Here is a 17,895-nt window from a genome sequence, read left to right on the forward strand (position 1 = left end):
CGAGAGTTAAAGAATATGGGTGACTGGAGATACCAATTGGGAGACACTTTACAAAATTTTTCAACAGCGCTCCAGGTGGAAATTAGCTCAGTGATGATAGACCCGAATTTCAGCTTAGATTGTTTAATAGAGATGTTGGAGTAAATAAGAACTTGTAATCAGTGGGGCTGAACAATACTTTCCTCAATAGGATGCCAAGATACACAAGATGCTGTGTCAAACCAGGTGGAGAGAGGGTGCAACACAAAGGACCAATGATACAACTGAAAGTTTGGGAGTCCTAAACCGCCAAATTTTTTTGGTCTTTGAAGGACAGATAATTTAATTCTGGGTCTTTTACCAGCCCAAATAAATTTAGAGAGTAGTGAGTGAATTTTCTTCCAGTAACCTTTGGGAGGTGCCAGAGGAAGCACAGAACTAACAAAGTTTATTCGGGAGAGAGTATTCATTTTAATCACTGAGGAGCTCCACTTTTGAAGACTATTTTCCACCTCAGCAAGGACTTTCTTATAATTGTTAGTCACTGTGGCTGAAACTGTAGGAAAAGTTGAGACTCCTAGATATTTAAACATCTGGACAACTAGTATGTTTAGTGTGGCTGCGATGGTAGGAACCTGTCCAGTGGAAGAGTTCAGAGGTAATAGTGCAGATTTTTCCCAATTGATTTTGTATCCTGAAACCTGGCCAAAGTCCTTGAAGATGTTTAAAAGGTGAGGAAGACTATGAGAAACATTATGGAGGAAAAGAAGGATGTCATCTGCATACAAAGATATAAAGTGTTTGGTATTATGTATACTAATAGGGTTATGGCTGATTGACTGCGGGACTGCCTGGGCAAGAGGCTGAAGAGATAAAACAAATAACAAAGGCGAGAGGGGACAACCCTGTCGAGATCCTCTAGGTATGAGAAATTGCCTAGAACAGATGCTCCCTGTCAACACCAATGCAGTTGGGTCATTATATAAGGTTTGAATCATAGATAAAAAAGTTATGTCCAAAACCCATATGATGCAAAACCTGCCACAGAAAATGCCACTCAAGGCGATCAAATGCCTTCTCTGCATCAAGCGACAAAATGGCATTTGAAGAATCCGCGGTGTTGGAAGCTTCTATGATGTGGAGAAGGCAACGGACATTATCTGAGGCAAGGCGCTTCTTAATGAAGCCAGATGTGGTTCCAATCGGGAAGCTAAGACTTTGGCAAATAACTTAGTATCAGCATTTAAAATTGAAATAGGACGGTAAGTTGAACACCTCATTACTTAACAGCGTGCAGCTTGGTCTTGCTGGCTGAGCAGTTTGACAGATGATCAGAGCTGTTCTATATGTGTCTTTAATCTAACTGCTAATCAGAAAAGCTGCAAGTGGTGCTTTTTTGATGGAGCCTTGATGGGTGAATGTCCCTCACTGCTGACTGACCTATATACAAACACTCCAACCTCACTGCTGTATTGCTCTTACTATTTTTCTAACTGACTTTTTTTCCTGTCTGCTTTTATCTCATTGATGGACTACTGTGGTGTCCCTCCCTCTCTGCCTGTTACCTCCACTTTGTCTCTCTCTTATCTCGCTCCATCCTTGTTTTTTTTTTTCCAAATCTAAAACAGAATCATAAACAGGTGAGAGTGATAAATAAACATTTTAACGAGAAATATGGATCCCAAAGACCCTTCTATGAACTCCTGATCTTACGATTGATATAATTATTATAGATTTGATCTGTGTTTGATCTATTCTGCAATGAATAATAGGACCAACATAAACTTCTTTACAAATACATTACAGAAACAATTTCTTCTAAAGAAACACTTGTCACACTTGTATACTGTCACACTTGTATACTGCCAGATATTAATACATACTTTCAACATATTGTACCGTAGTAGCCAGAACTATAACTATAATATTATTACTTTCAATAATGTTGTTGTAAGCTACTGTCATTACCTGCATCTCTCTCTCTCTCTCTCTCTCTCTCTCTCTCTCTCTTTCTCTGTCTCATTGAGTCATGTGGATTACTGTTAATTTGTTATTCTATTGCACGTCTGTCCGTCCTGGAAGAGGGATCCCTCCTCAGTTGCTCTTCCTGAGGTTTCTACCGTTTTTTTCCCCCGTTAAAGGGTTTTTTTTGGGGGAGTTTTTCCTTATCTGCTGTAAGGGTCATAAGGACAGAGGGATGTCGTATGCTGTAAAGCCCTGTGAGGCAAATTGTGATTTGTGATATTGGGCTTTATAAATAAAATTGAATTGAATAAAGCTACAGCAGTGTCGCAAATAAGTCATAGGCAATAGACAGTTTTAAAATGTTAATGTTTAGACACATCTTAGTTAGCCTGCTTTTGCAGGTATTTGGTCATAAACAAAAGCGCTGGACAAATTGAAAATTTGACCTGATTATTAATCATTGGCGGATCTACCGGGGTGACATAGGGTGGCAAATGCCACCCTAAAAGAAAGCCATGCCACCCCTGCTGCCACCCCAGTTGGCAGCAACGAATTCAAAGAAAAGTTATGGCCAATTTGACATTTACGAGCGCGAATCTCCAATGTCCGACTGCAGTGAATGCAGCATGAGATAACGCCAGAGCAGCAAGAGACTGCTTTGTTTGGAAAACTGAGTGGAGCCAGAGGGGTAGCCTATTCCAGAAAGTGGGATTCGCGAAAACTCTGAGTATGTTAACCCTGAAATGAGGGAAACTCTTGGTTTTCAGTTCCAGAAAGAGAGGTAAATCAAAATCTGAGTCAATCACCATGGCAACTGAGTCTGTGAACCTAACCTGCTCGCTGGTTAGGTTTTTCTCTGTCTCCTCCCTCTTGCACGCTGTTTCATTTCCTCATTCATTCAGTCCGTGTCAAAGCTTGTATTGAAGCGCATTAATTAGCGGAGATTTACCGTCTGTCACAGTCTAAATCCTGCTGGATATTAGTTTGTTACTCAGGACTGTCTTAAGTTACTGAATTTATGCACATCAATCATTTCTTTGGACATCGGTTTTTGTCTTTACATTCAAATATTACACAGCGAGAATTCACCCTCAGCTCACAATCAAACCTCTGTCCTTTTTATATTTATTATTTTTTATAACACTGTGCACAAGGATCAGACTGTCAGTCTGTTAGAGCAGCTCCCACATGTTTATTGCACATAATGTGTAGCTCTAATTATTTAAATTTTAAAAATCGGTATGAAGCTTTAGACACGTAGTATCAATGACTAATGATCTCCATCACTGATGTTATTGGTCGCACTGATGGAACATAATTCCTATAGCCTAATATTGGGGATTATATTCTGAGTGAGCAATGGTGCAGCATTTCACTGTCTTTAAATTTACTACATTTGTAGCTGAAATAAAGTCACTGAATGCTGTTGAGTCAAGATACAAATAGATGTCCAGCATTTTAAAATCTACTGTATTTTAACCTAAACGTCTTTTCAAGTGCAAATCACCAAACATATTATTACTGGGTCAGACTGTGAGTTTACAGTCATGTCTTTATGTCTTTGATCTATAGCCTAGCCTATATGTTTTAAATCTTCCTATTTTTCAGTTGCTGCCTCCTGTGTTTTTCCCCATCAGATTAAATCTGAACAAATATATTACTATATATTATTAATATAATGTAATGTATCGACAGCTTGATACACAGTCAGATTCTACCACTTTATCTTCATTAAGGAAATGTAAGTCTGATAAATGATGAATAAACGGACAACACTGAATAAAACTTTTTTATTAACTTTATGGTTAACTTATTTACACTTTCTTCGCTCTGACTCAGGCTCTTCTTTTAAAGATAAACATGCACCGTCTGCTACACATGCATTGATATCTCTACATCCACTGGATTAAAATGGAGGCGCTGCCTTGTTACCCTAGCTAACAAGCAAGCAGTTGAGCTGGAGGCAGGCAAACACAGTAATGTTAATGTGAAACTGTTCATGGGTTAATATTATCATGGTGGGAGAAGTATGTCATTCAGATCCTTAAGTAAAATTCTGTAGTGTAAAAATGCTCCATTAGAAGTTAAAGTCCTGAATTCTAAATGTAAAGTAAAAGTAACGTTATATTAGTATTATCAACAGAATATACTTAAAATATCAAAAGTAAAAGTACTCATCATGCAGACTGTTAAATTGTTTGGTTGTATCACCAACACATGCATTTAAAAATAATTTTAATGCTGTAGGTAATTTACATCGAGCCAATTTTAGATACTTTAAGTTGATTCATTTCATAGCAATAGTACTGCATCATAAAATTTGTAAAGCACGTTTCACACCAAGTGCATAGCAAATTTTGAAAGGGCAACAATTAAATAGGATATAGAAAAGGGAGTATTAACTTATATTATTTCATGTAAAACCTTAAAATCTTCATATGAAGAGTAAATAAAGCTGTCAGATAAATGTAGTGGAGTAGAAAGTACAATATTTCCCACTGAGATGTAGTTTAGTACCTCAAAATTGTACTTAAGTACAGTCCTTGAGTAAATTTTTGCATTTTAACTCTAATGGGGCAAGTTGTTTTAGGTGAACTAAACCTTGAGAATATCGAACTGTTGACAGTATGCATGTGATCCTCAGATTTTGCACTCCCGCAGCAAGATGGTGAAGAGCCTTCCTCCCCAAGTCTGACAGATACATTGTCCCTCTCGAGCAGTCTAAGCAGCGAATCAAGTGATGCTGGGTGTCAAAAGATTCAACCTGTCATGGACAGCCCCCGTGCAAAAAATGTAATCTTATTACTTACATACACTTTGTTCTTAAATTGGCCTTTGTTCAAAACCAAGCTTAAACAAATTGGGATTAAGGAACTGAGCATTGCAATTGATGATCTGTAGATTTCGGTAGTGGATTTGGTTAAAAATGTCTTATTGTTGTTGTTAATTGTTGTTTTGTATTTTATATCATTTGTATTTAGGCAGTGGAGCAGATTCTCACTTCTAAGCCAGCAGGGATGACTGTGATCAAAGAGTATGAAGAGACCGGGAGTTTGAAAGATTCAGGCAGTTACATTTTGGTTTGTAGACCTTTTGTGTATGCAGCACATATGCACTTGGGCCATCAAACACTTAATATTGTCTGCACTCCAACCAGAAGTACTCTTCTATTTTCAGGAACATTTCTATGACATTCAGAGCAACAAAGGCTTTCTTGAGTGGCGTGTCAAGACTGTGCAACGCCAATCCAGAACCACATCTACATCCCATAACAGAGTGGCGCTAAAAGGAGGTCCCACATCATCAAGAACATTTGGTTCCACAGATGACCAGCAAACAGGAGATGACTGTATGGAGGCCATGTCTCTTCTTCACCACACCACTGATCGTGACTTAGTCTTCCAGAAGATGAAAGAAACATTCCAGTATTGTCAACAGATGCTCCCTGACCCACAGCAATCTGCAGACATACTTCAAATGTTTCCTCGTTTCTTGGACACGAAGGGACTGGTAGGCAACAAATATGAATTTGAAAAGCAATTGTAAAAAAATCTTGATTTACTTTCAGTGATTGTAATGGTAGTCCTTCCCTTTTTTATCAGATTTTGCAGGACTTCTTGTTGATGTTTGGTCCAGAGACTGCTTCCAGATTCCTGGGAAAATGGGACACCGGATTTAAAGACAAGGTTATCCGAGAGGCCAGGACCCTCAGAGAGACGTCTCTCCTGAAAAAAACTGCTGACATCTGCCCTGAATGAAGAATCTGACACTGCCAATAAGCCAGGTAATATTTCAACAGTCATTCATCATTAGTACTTAATTGTCAAAAAATCTCAACAGTTTGCAGACAAAAAGGAACATTTCTGATATTTCCCCAAAGACCTTTGCTCTGCCTTTGTAATTATAAAATTAACAAATTAAAAATAACAATGCATTTAAATAACACATTGACATTATTTTTTACTACAAAAAGGATGACTAAATGTAATTTCAGCTGGACTTCGACATACAATTTGACAATCATCTCTGGCAGTATTATCCAGGGTTCCCACAGTCATGGAAAAGTCATGGAATATTAAAAAGTAATTTTCCAGGCCTTGAAAAGTCATGGAATCAAGTAAAATCACCAAATGTTTGGGAAAAGTCAAGGAATTACAGTAATCATGGGCACTCAAGCTCCATTTTTCATAAAACTTCCTGCAGGACCTCTAAAACTTCTTCTAGTACCCCTAAAACTGTCTCCAGGTCCTCTAAACCTCCCTCAGGACCTCAAATTTCCTCTCTAGGGGCCCTAAAACTTCCTCTAGGACCCCCTAGGACTTAAAAGCCTTCTCCATGACCTCTAAAACTTCCTCTAGGACCCCTAAAAGTTTCTCCAGGTCCCCTAAAACTTCCTCCAGAACCCCTCAATCTTCCTGTATGACCTCTAAAACTTTCCCCAGGACCTCTAAAACCTTCTTAAAGTCATGGAAATTACACTTTGGGTTTTTAAAAATTCATGAATAGGTTTTGAAATTTTGTCTGTGAAAATGTGTGGGAATCCTGATTATCTATATCCTGTATGCTGAGTATCATTTTGCAGCTCTTCACTGAAGCTCTATGATGTTTCTACTTTGTGAAATATTCAAACTGTTCAAACGCTGTACAACATTGATATAGGCACAACAGAAGAAACTCCAAAAGTCAAAGAGCTGCGAGCAAAGCTGTTGAACAAGCAGTAATTAGCTCATACAATGAAAATGTTTCCTTTGTGCTTCATCCTTCGATACAGCTTTACTTTTGTTCAGGCACCTCAAACTAATTCATGGAATGTACCCTGGGAAAAATTTGACACTAAAATGTGGTCAAGTAGGATGTTGCTTGCAATTCTCAAGTTATTCTGGATTTAGAAGACATCTGATTAAGATACATGCTCCTACTGATAACACATGTGTACCTCTTAAGACATTTCAAATCATTTGATGCGCAGATGTCAGATTCACATTTTTAAGTTGTGTCAGAGGGTTGTATTTAATTTATCACATTGTTGACTTACTGTAATCTATATGGAATTGAGCCTTGCTTTTATGTACATGTTTATGTACTTTAATTACAGGTTTAAAGTCCTGCAGTACAGATATGTTTTTTTGTAATCTTGTCAGATGTCTGTGCAGTGCATTTACAGTATACAATGTTTGCATATTCTGCATTTTACTCTGAAGATTTTATGCACTACAGTACATACTAGAGATGTGGTGTTGACATTGTTCTTTAGTTATATATTTTTTCATGAAATATCTACATTTCTTTTTTATTGACATACATTATTTTTTGTCATTTATTTGACCACACAATGTCCCAACTGTTTAGCTGCCGTTAAAGCAGTTTGTTTTAAATGTTTTAATTAGGGCTGCACAAATGATCAAATTTTCATCGAAATTGCGATATGGTCTACTGCATTGTTCAAATCGCAGGAAGGAACAATATTTGAATGTGTGTAAAAATAGCATTTTAAGAAATATTGTGCTGCAGACATGTCCTGGCCTACACATCATATTCTAGACTTAATACGTTATCTTTGTTTGGTACAGATACCTACAAAAATCACACACACACGTTTTTAATTGAAAATGAGAATAATGATGAAATTATCATTTTCTCTATCACAATGCAGTAGCAGTCAAAATAATTGCAATTAGATATTTTTTCATTAATGTGCAGCCCTAATGTAAATGTTTGCTGTAAGATGTTTACACTGATTCAAAATTTTACTTGTCATATTACAAGTATCCACACAGCATTTTTGCACTTTTTTAAATAAAAATGTGTGGTAATCAATGTTTTTTTGTAGTCATTTTCACCTAGAATATTTTGTAGTGTTTTGAAATATTAACTCCATAAGTGTTAAATAAAACACACTTTTTAGTGTTAACTGTTAACACTATGAAAGAGTTAACATTAAAATGAACTCAAGGTGAAAGTTATATTTAACCTACATGGGAGTAGTATTTTAACTCCCACAAGAGTTCAGTTTTAACTCCTGAGAAGTGTTGAAAGATCAGCTCCGAGAAAAGAGTTACTTTAACTTTTCCCTAGAGTGTATTCAATGGTCTCACATGTACACTCAAATATAGTTGATATAAACTCACAGAGAGTTTATTCCAAAGGCCAGAATTTGCTGTGTGACCATGAATATCAACAGAATCACCAACAAGGGACAACCCTTGAGAAAGTAGTCGCAGACCAGCTGTGTGATTTTCTCCATGATAATAATCTATTTGAGGAATTTCAGTCAAGATTTAGAGTGCATCATAGCACTGAGACAGCACTAGTTAAAATTACAAATGACCTTCTGATTGCTTCAGACAAAGGACTTGTCTCTGTACTTGTTTTATTAGATCTTAGTGCGGCGTTTGACACAATTGACCATCAAATTCTACTGCAGAGACTCGATCACTTAATTGGCCTAAAAGGTTCTGCACTGAGCTGGTTTAAATCTTATTTATCTGATTGTTTTCAGTTTGTTCACGTTCATAATGAATCAACCTTACGTACCAAAGTTTGTTTTGGAGTTCCGCAAGGTTCTGTGCTTGGACCAATCCTATTTACTCTATATATGCTTCCTTTAGGTAACATCATTAGAAATCACTCTATAAATTTCCATTGTTATGCGGATGATACACAGTTGTATTTATCAATGAAGCCAGAAGAAAGTAATCAATTAACTAAACTCCATAACTGCCTTAAAGACATAAAAACCTGGATGAGCACCAATTTCCTGATGTTAAATTCAGACAAAACTGAAGTTATTGTTCTTGGCCCCAAACAACTCAGAGACTCTTTATCTGATGACATAGTTTCTCTAGATGGCATTGCTCTGGCCTCTAGCACTACCGTAAGAAACCTCGGAGTAATATTTGATCAAGATTTGTCTTTTAATTCTCATTTAAAACAAACCTCACGGACTGCATTTTTTCATCTGCGTAATATTTCGCTTATTACTGCGAAAATTAGGCCTATCCTGACCCGAAAAGATGCAGAAAAATTGGTCCACGCTTTTGTTACCTCAAGGCTGGATTACTGTAACTCTATTATCAGGTAGCTCTAGTAAGTCCTTAAAAACTCTCCAGCTAATTCAGAATGCAGCAGCACGTGTACTAACAGGAACTAAGAAACGAGATCATATTTCTCCTGTTTTAGCTTCTCTGCACTGGCTCCCTGTAAAATCCAGAACTGAATTTAAAATCCTACTGTTAACTTATAAAGCTCTAAATGGTCAAGCTCCGTCATATCTTAGAGAGCTCATAGTGCCTTATTATCCGACCAGAACTCTGCGCTCTGAGAACGCAGGGTTACTCATGGTCCCTAAAGTCTCCAAAAGTAGATCAGGAGCCAGAGCCTTCAGCTATCAGGCTCCTCTCCTGTGGAATCATCTTCCTGTTACGGTCCGGGAGGCAGACACCGTCTCCACATTTAAGACTAGACTTAAGACTTTCCTCTTTGATAAAGCTTATAGTTAGGGCTGGCGCAGGCTTGCCCTGTACCAGCCCCTAGTTAGGCTGACTTAGGCCTAGTCTGCCAGAGGACCCCCCTATAATACACCGGGCACCTTCTCTCCTTCTCTCTCTCTCTCTCTCTCTCTCTCGTATTCTATTACTGCATCTTGCTAACTCGGCCATTCTGGATGTCACTAACTCGGCTTCTTCTCCGGAGCCTTTGTGCTCCACTGTCTCTCAGATTAACTCATATCGCAGCGGTGCCTGGACAGCATGACGTGTGTGGTTGTGCTGCTGCCGTGGTCCTGCCAGATGCCTCCTGCTGCTGCTGCCATCATTAGTCATTAGTCATACTTCTACTGTTATTATACACATATGACTATTGTCACACTTGTATACTGCCAGATATTAATACATACTTTCAACATATTGTACCGCAGTAGCCAGAACTATAACTATAATATTATTACTTTCAATAATGTTGTTGTAAGCTACTGTCATTACCTGCATCTCTCTCTCTCTCTCTTTCTCTGTCTCATTGTGTCATGTGGATTACTGTTAATTTGTTATGCTGATCTGTTCTGTACGACATCTATTGCACGTCTGTCCGTCCTGGAAGAGGGATCCCTCCTCAGTTACTCTTCCTGAGGTTTCTACCGTTTTTTTCCCCCGTTAAAGGGGTTTTTTTGGGGAGTTTTTCCTTATCTGCTGTGAGGGTCATAAGGACAGAAGGATGTCGTATGCTGTAAAGCCCTGTGAGGCAAATTGTGATTTGTGATATTGGGCTTTATAAATAAAATTGAATTGAATTGAATTGAATTGAACCCCAGTGGTACGCCGAGTATGTGGACACAGCTCTCACTTTTGTTATACATGGACCAGATGGCTTGTATCAATGACCCCTGTACCCCGTAATCCTGCAGTACCCTCCTTACATGGTTTTAAGCTTTCTCCAAGTCCACAAAACACATGTAGACTGGATGGTCAAGCCCCCATGACCTCTCCAGCAGCCCTGCAAGGGTAAAGAGCTGGTCCATTTTTCCACGGCCAGGATGGAATCCACATTACTCCTCCTGAATCTGAGGTTTACACATTACGCATAAAACTACACATTTAAAGACTATAACATATACAATTAATATAAAGAGGTTCTTTGAGTTTTTACATTTTGGGCTACTGTAGAAACATGGCGGGCACCCAGGCCAGAATTTTAACTAATTGGTACCATCGAAGGTGGCTGATTTTAGCTGGTATTTAGTTTGGTATTTTAAGAAAGTCTACATTTTAACACAAAATATCAGCAACTGCATTTCATTTTGTGTCCAAACAAGAACCCTCAGATCTTACACTGCCGTTTTTTGGAAGTTCCCAAAGTCTCCCACAAGAAATCTGGTGAAGCTGCTTTCCGTTTTTATGGCCCAAAACGGTGGAATTCCCTCCCATTAGATCAGCAAACTGCCTTGGGAAAAAAAAAATAAAAAAAAAATTAAAGACCCATCTTTTTAGCTCAGCTTTAAATTTGACTGTTATAAATGTTAATGTTATGTTGTATTGTAACCAAATTGTTTTTATTTACTTCATTTTTCTCTCACTTCTTGCTGTAGTTATAGTTGCCATATATTTTTTTTTACCAACATTCTTTTTATTGTTATCACACCATAACAAAGAAATACAAAGAAATACAATTACATGTCTTGAACAAACATGTCAACCCCCCCACCACCCGCTCTTTCGAATTATTCCAATTCTTGGTTGGGGATCAGGTTAGTGAGTTAGTCCATTTTAGTCCATTGTATAGAAAAAAGATTTAAAAAAACCCCAACATATTTCTGCAATATTAGGTACTGCAAAGTGCCACTGTTCACATGTCCCCAGGCTTTTCCATCACGTGACAAATTTGGGGTCTGTTTCACTAAGCAGGTTTAGTGAAAACTCTGAGTCTGTTAACCCTGAAATGAGGGAAACTCTGGGTTTTCCATTTCAGAAAGGGAGGTAACTTAAACCAGAGAGAGCAGAGTAACTCCAGCCCATTTCAGAAAGAGAGGTAACTGAAGCCCAGTGTCAGTTACTATGGCAACTGACTCTGTGAACCTAACCTGGTCGGGAGCAGGTTTTCTTCAATGAACCTCGAGTTTCTAGCTGTCTCCTCCCTCTTACGCCACACACGCAGTGTGATTCATTCATTCATTCGTTTAGTGTCGCGTGGGTTTCAGCGAGTTTGATCATCTGTCTTCAAGGTAAAGTTGGATCCTTAAGTGTGTTCTAGTTCTAAATCTACTTTTTTCGACCATGGCATGTCCATTCTTGAAGGACCCTGTGGACGAAGAGGCAGTGTTACTGAGGAGGGAGTTACGCATTCGTCGGGAGATTATTCACAGGCCCAGAACTGACGTATTATCATTTCCAGAACATTGTCTTTTTGAACGGTACTGTTTCACATCACAGTCCATCATTTATATCCATAACCTCATCTGTCATGACATAACTAACGTCACCAACCGTGAACGTGCACTTTCATCTACCCAGACTCTTTGTGTTACTCTTCGTTTTTTGCAAACGGGAGTTTTCTGTATAATATCGGAGATGCAGAAAATATCAGTAAGGCCACTGTCTGCAGTGCTGTGAGAAGTGTCCCTAGCTCTGAAACGTCTATTAAACTCTTTTTTTGTATTCCCTGGACATAAACCTGTGAGGGTCATCAAGGAGGAGTTCCACAGGATTGCAGCTGAATGATGTAGAAATCAGTTAAAATTTATGATTATAAATCATATTCAGAACCTGTTACCACTCCGACGGCCCGCCCGCGGGCCCAAAGGGTATTTAAACACAGACGACATCATTTACACAGCGTGTATGTTACGTGAGCTACTCATGCCGCATATCCCTGGAAAGCTATGATTCTTGTGATTCAATTGATGCCAATCATTTCAAGATACAATCATCACAGCAGGTACAATCAACACCTTTGTCAGACTACAAACAAACAAACACACAGTTACAAAGCTGACGTGACTCAGCAATGAAGCCTCATAGTCATCCTTCGGTCAAAAGTATTTCCACAAACATGGTCTTGTTACATTCACAAAGGTCCAGTCAATCGAATCCAGTAAAGTATTTAGTCCAAAACACATTATTATTCCAATAATATCCACAAACGCCCACTGCCTCGTTGGAAATGCGCCAGTCAATATCAAAAAACTCCGCCGTATTTCTCCTTGTAACACTGGCTTACATGCGAGCTCACCGCCGGTCCTGCATTCAAAATGAAGCCTGCACTCTGAGCTTTCGATTGACACCTCATATGACCAGTTAGGAGCTTCCCTGTCCCATCTACAGCCTGCAACAGCCAACAAGAGCCTGTGCTGAAACAAAGCTTCTGCCTCCCTTCTAGCATGTATAACCTGAGCCAATTGGAACCAATTGGTTGGATGACTGATGCATTGTATAGCCAATGAAATTCTGAAAACAACTATACCGCTTGACGTGACGTCATCAACGCTGAAACTGTCCGTCCCATGCATAACAGAGAGTATTGAATCGTGCGTAATGCGCTCAGAACGCACAAAATGCGGAAGAGCGAATCCGGTGGGAGTTTGACGGTGTTTTACGGAGTTTTAGAGTTACCAATGGCGAAAAGGATGCCAAAAAGTAAATACACTGCCAAAGAAGCTGCAGACCAGTGCAATGGGCGTGCAAGTGATGACTCAGAGGACTAAGTATCTGAGGAAAACAGTGAAATCTCGTCTGATGACTCTGTTGCAGAGGAAATGTTTCTCAGGGGAGAAGACATTACTCTTGACAAGTATTTGATCATATTATAACTTATATTACATTATATTATAATATTACGTATATATTGTATTATTTTGACTATATTATGACTATATTATGTGTTATTATACGTATTACTGTAATGAATACAAAGTTTGTTTTTAGTTTTGTGTGTGTCTGTGTGGCCCCCAACCCCTCCTGCAATACTAGAATACAGAAAAGATGGAAAGTAACTTATATTACATTATATTATAATGTTATGTATATCTTGTATTATTATTATTATATTATTACCATATTATACTATACTATATTATACTATAATGAATATAGAGGGGTGTGTGTGTGTATGTGTGTGTGCCTGTGTGTGTGTGTGTGCCTGTGTGTGTGTCCTACACCCCTCTGTGTTTCACTGTGCAAAACTGTAGAATACAGAAAAGATGGAAAGTTTTGTAAATAACTAACTGTTATCCATATCCATATAAATTTTAGTTTATGCTTCAGTAACTTTTTTTCAGCAATATTGATAGTGATTCTGAGTATGGGATAGGATACCTCTAAGTGTCACCTTTCATTAGAGCCCAGAATTATGACTGTACGTTGAGGCGTTCAAAGGTTATGCCCTTTTATCCAGCTATGTGACCATGGTTGTCCAAGAGTCCTTTTGGAGTCTCCAAATGGCACATTTTTGGAAATGCCTGGACATACCCTTAGAAAAACATGTGTAAAATACTAATTTTCTGTAGAATTGTTATCACATTTGAACTGGGACTAGGTAAGGCTTCATGTCATGGTCCCATTGTGTTTTCCAGCTAAAAACTCCCAGCTACACTCATCTGCAGGCATCTTTTTGCAACAAAAATTCAGGCGAGAATAAAAAACCTTCCACCTCAGTGTGTTCAAACTTAGATTACTCAATGACAGTAGCACTTACAGTGATCCTTACAGTTTGGGGAAAAACTTTCGAGTGTTTGCTTTCAAAAGAGACCAAAACCATCCATATACTCCAAACGGTTCAAGAACAGCGTTCAATTTACTTTGGGTACGCCTTGGATAGGCATTTTAGGCGAAATTTACAGGAATGGCAAGTTAATGACATGGTGCTGCAACCTCAGACTGGGATTAGTAATTTTAATTTCTTTTAGGATTTCCCGGTGTGATAGGATACATTGATGGAACCCACATTCCCATCATTGCTCCTTCACAAAATTAAGGAGACTATGTGAATAGGAAGTCCATTCACAGCATTAATGTGCAGGTAGATTGACTGTCTCAAAATGTCAGACTGTATCACACTGCAAAAACTCAAAATCATACCAAGAATATTTATTTCTTATTTTTAGTCAAAATGTCTCATTTCTAGTCAAAACAAATCACACCTAAAAGTAACTTGTTTTTATGCAATTTTCACTTGTTTCAAGCACATTTTCACTTGAAAAATAATTAGAAAAATCTGTCAGTGGAGCAAGTTTGTTATTTCTATTTATTTCAATTGAAAATGTGCTTGAAACAAGTGAAAATTGTCTAAAAGCAAGTTACTTTGTAGGTGATGTGTCTTAAATGTAAAGACATTTGATTTGATTAGAAATGAGAAATGCAGACTAGCATCTAACATCTGTCATTCTCTGCACTGTCAAGATCATATGTGATGCAGCCCACATTATCACTAATGTGGAGGCCAAGTGGCCTGGGTCGGTACATGACTCACGGATGTATCGTGAGTCTAATATCAGCAACAAACTGGAACATGGTAAGCAGCCTAAAGTTTTGCACAATTTCTTGTCTCCCTCCTTTAATGCACTCAAATATATCCACTATACATTACAGGAGCGTTTGATGGCTGTCTGCTGGGTGACAGGGGTTACCCATGTCAGGCAACTCTGATGACCCCTTACCCTGACCCTGACCCAGGCCCTCAACAGAACTTCATCCTGGCCCATTGCAGGACGAGAGCCAGGGTGGAGATGACCATAGGCCTGCTGAAAGCCACTGCCTACGTCATCTCAGGGTAACACCTGAGAGAGCCTGTGACATTATTGTGGCATGTGTTGTTCTCCATAATATTACCACAATTAGAGGAGAGCAACACCCTGCCCTACAAATGGAAGAGCATGATGACGACCCTATCCACCCTGCAGACATCCAGGATGGAAGATCATATGCCATAATCACTTCACTGTTTAAAATAGCAATCACCACCACCCAGAGCAGTCAAATAAACAGAAAGACAAATAATTATTTTTTTTATTTTATTGTAATTAGGGAGGAAACTATCAGTAACAACATCAAGATTTTACCTCTGTAGGCCTCTCAGGCTCCCTCTCAGACACTGCAGAGAAGGCAGCTGACATTGTGGTCCCATCATCTTCATCATCCTGTGAAGATGAGTGTTGTGTTTCAGTAGGCTATACTTTAAATAAAGCATAATCTCTGGATTACTGGCTACTTACAGTCGAAGTGGCACAAGGATCCATTAGACCGAGTACACCTTCAGAATCTGTTGGGACAAAAGAAAAACCCATGAAAGGGAAATGAACATTGAACTATAGGCCCAAAAGAAGTTGGAGGCCTAGGCCTATTACATCTTATCAAGGCTGGTGGCTCCTGTGTGACTGTGTCCAAAGATGAGGTTAGGTTAGGTTAGGTTTTATTGTCCCCAAGGGAAAATTCTTTTCCACAGCACTATACTTGTTGGACTCAGCATAAAAAAATGATGACACACATACACCGACACCATCAGAACACATCACACTGGCGAGCAGCACACAAAAAGCAATGACATACAGCATATAAACATGACACAATCAACGGGGCCTGTTGTTCAGAGCAGCAATGGCTGCGGGAATCAGGCTTTTCCCGAAGTGAGCCTTTCTGCACCTCAGCGTTTTATACCTGCGTCCTGAGGGCAGCAGGACAAGATGTTCGTTTGTGGGTGTGTGGAGTCCTGTTCTATTGCGGTTGCGTTACGTGTGATGGCCCTGTTATTAAGTTCAGTGAGGTTGGGTGTGGGAAGACCGATGATTTTTGCGGCAGTGCCAGTTATGCGTGTGAGTTTAGTCCGGTTTTTGACAGAGAGCATGGTATAGAAACAGGTAGAACAGTACAGTAGGATGGATCCCTCCAGGGATTCCCTCTGCGACTGGCCTCCCAATAGTCTGACTCACGGCCAGCTCCTCTGCCTCTGTAAGACGTGGTGGTGGTCCTCCGCCAGTTTTGGGCGTCTGCCCTCTTTCTGTTGGCTGAGTAGGAGTCAGATGTTGCTTTTAATAGGCCTAATTTAACAGGATACAGGTGAGGACATTTATGTGTGTGAAAAAAAGCATCATGTTGGGGATAATGCACACTGAAACAGCCGCTGAATGATATTTACTGGTAAACATGATTAAAAAGAGGCACCCCGACTATTATGCTGAAGTCTTACCTGTTTGAACAGTGTTTTTATATTTCATCTTGAGCTGCTTTCATGTTCTTTTTTCACCGGTGGGATTGCATCTAAGTGAACTAAATTTCAGCTTTAACAACATGCCACCTGTTTGCATCTGTAGCCTAATATTATTGTGATTGCATAAATGTATAAAATAAATTTAAACTTATGCACTGACTGGAGCAGTAATTTTCACCCACGCCGACTCCCGTTCCTTCGCTGCTGCAGCCGTGTTACTCTTCTTCCTGAAAACAGCTTCAAATTCGCTGTATTAGCACATTAAAATATCCAACTCCAGAGGAGTAAAAAATGCAGACCTTTTCTTGTTGCTTGTTGCCATGGTGTCGTGGTATTGGGGCTCCATTGATGACGGCTTTTTAAAGTCGTGGTGCACGTGCTTAACTCAGGGTGAAGAAACTCTGTGTTGATTGAACCGATTGAAATCACCTGTTCTGAAACCCATAACCCAGAGTTTCCCATCTCAGAGTTACTCAACTCAGAGTTCAGGGTTAGGCTCAGAGTTTGTTGAACCTCCTTTCTGAAACGGACCCCTGTTCTCAATACATAGCAAATGAATGGATCCCAGATCAACAACAGATCAACGTAATACATTAACAGTAATCCGTATGACACAATGAGACAGAAAGAGAGACACAGAGAGAGAGACAGAGAGAGATGCAGGACAGAGGGTAATGATAATAGCTTACAACAACATTAATGAAAATAATAATATTATAATTATAATTCTGGCTATTGTGGTACAATATGTTGAAAGAACATATTAATATCTGATAGTATACAACAGTAGAAGTATGACTGATGATAACAGCAGCAGCAGGATGCATCTGGCAGGACCATGGCAGCAGCACAACCACACACGTCACACTATCCAGGCAAAAAAAAAAAAAAAATTGAATTGAATTGAAGTAATAAAGGCTGTAGTACTGTGTGAGAGATGGAAAACACTGATATATAATGTGTAGATGCTGTTTCAAATGGAGATTCTGCTGCTATAATCTGTCCTTTAAAGACTGTAACCACTCACACACACAGGCTTGTGTCTGTCAGAGTGAAGCCATTGTTATGCTGATTAATGAGCTGTATGTAGTTGAGGGAGAGACAAGGTGACAGCCCAAGCACTTTAAGATGCGTTAAAATGTCTCAAACTAGTCCTTCCCATTCCCAAACCGTGGGTCCAATCATCAATCTGATCATACCAGCAGAGAGATACACTCGTCCCGAACACAGACATATAGTTTTTAGGTTTGTGGAGTCAAAAAT

At 39.1% G+C, this 17,895-nt stretch overlaps 1 protein-coding gene and 1 long non-coding RNA gene across 2 annotated transcripts; both read left to right on the top strand.

Moving 5' to 3' along the window:
- The first annotated feature begins 2,631 nt into the window (after positions 1-2,631).
- On the top strand, positions 2,632-7,642 carry LOC125902838 (uncharacterized). The gene is made up of 5 exons (XM_049599472.1): positions 2,632-2,725; positions 4,589-4,737; positions 4,926-5,024; positions 5,122-5,454; positions 5,547-7,642. Exons 2-5 carry the CDS (start codon positions 4,714-4,716, stop codon positions 5,700-5,702), a joined length of 612 nt encoding a protein of 203 aa, XP_049455429.1. The 5' UTR covers positions 2,632-2,725; positions 4,589-4,713; the 3' UTR covers positions 5,703-7,642.
- Positions 7,643-13,063: 5,421 nt separating this feature from the next.
- Positions 13,064-17,297, top strand: LOC125902846 (uncharacterized). The gene is made up of 4 exons (XR_007451192.1): positions 13,064-13,221; positions 14,336-14,448; positions 14,829-14,940; positions 15,018-17,297. It is a non-coding gene; the product is annotated as an uncharacterized LOC125902846 (long non-coding RNA).
- The last annotated feature ends 598 nt before the right edge of the window (positions 17,298-17,895 follow it).

Source organism: Epinephelus fuscoguttatus, linkage group LG15 (genome assembly GCF_011397635.1).
Source record: "Epinephelus fuscoguttatus linkage group LG15, E.fuscoguttatus.final_Chr_v1".
Lineage (NCBI taxonomy): Eukaryota > Metazoa > Chordata > Actinopteri > Perciformes > Serranidae > Epinephelus > Epinephelus fuscoguttatus.

What these genes read in the sequence shown, in the direction of transcription:
- LOC125902838 (XM_049599472.1), top strand. Translation starts at nt 4,714, where the DNA reads ATGGACAGCCCCCGTGCAAAAAAT. An exon ending in ACAGCCCCCGTGCAAAAAAT is followed by an intron (nt 4,738 to 4,925) that starts GTAATCTTATTA and finishes ATTTGTATTTAG; the next exon opens with GCAGTGGAGCAGATTCTCAC. An exon ending in TCTTGGACACGAAGGGACTG is followed by an intron (nt 5,455 to 5,546) that starts GTAGGCAACAAA and finishes CTTTTTTATCAG; the next exon opens with ATTTTGCAGGACTTCTTGTT.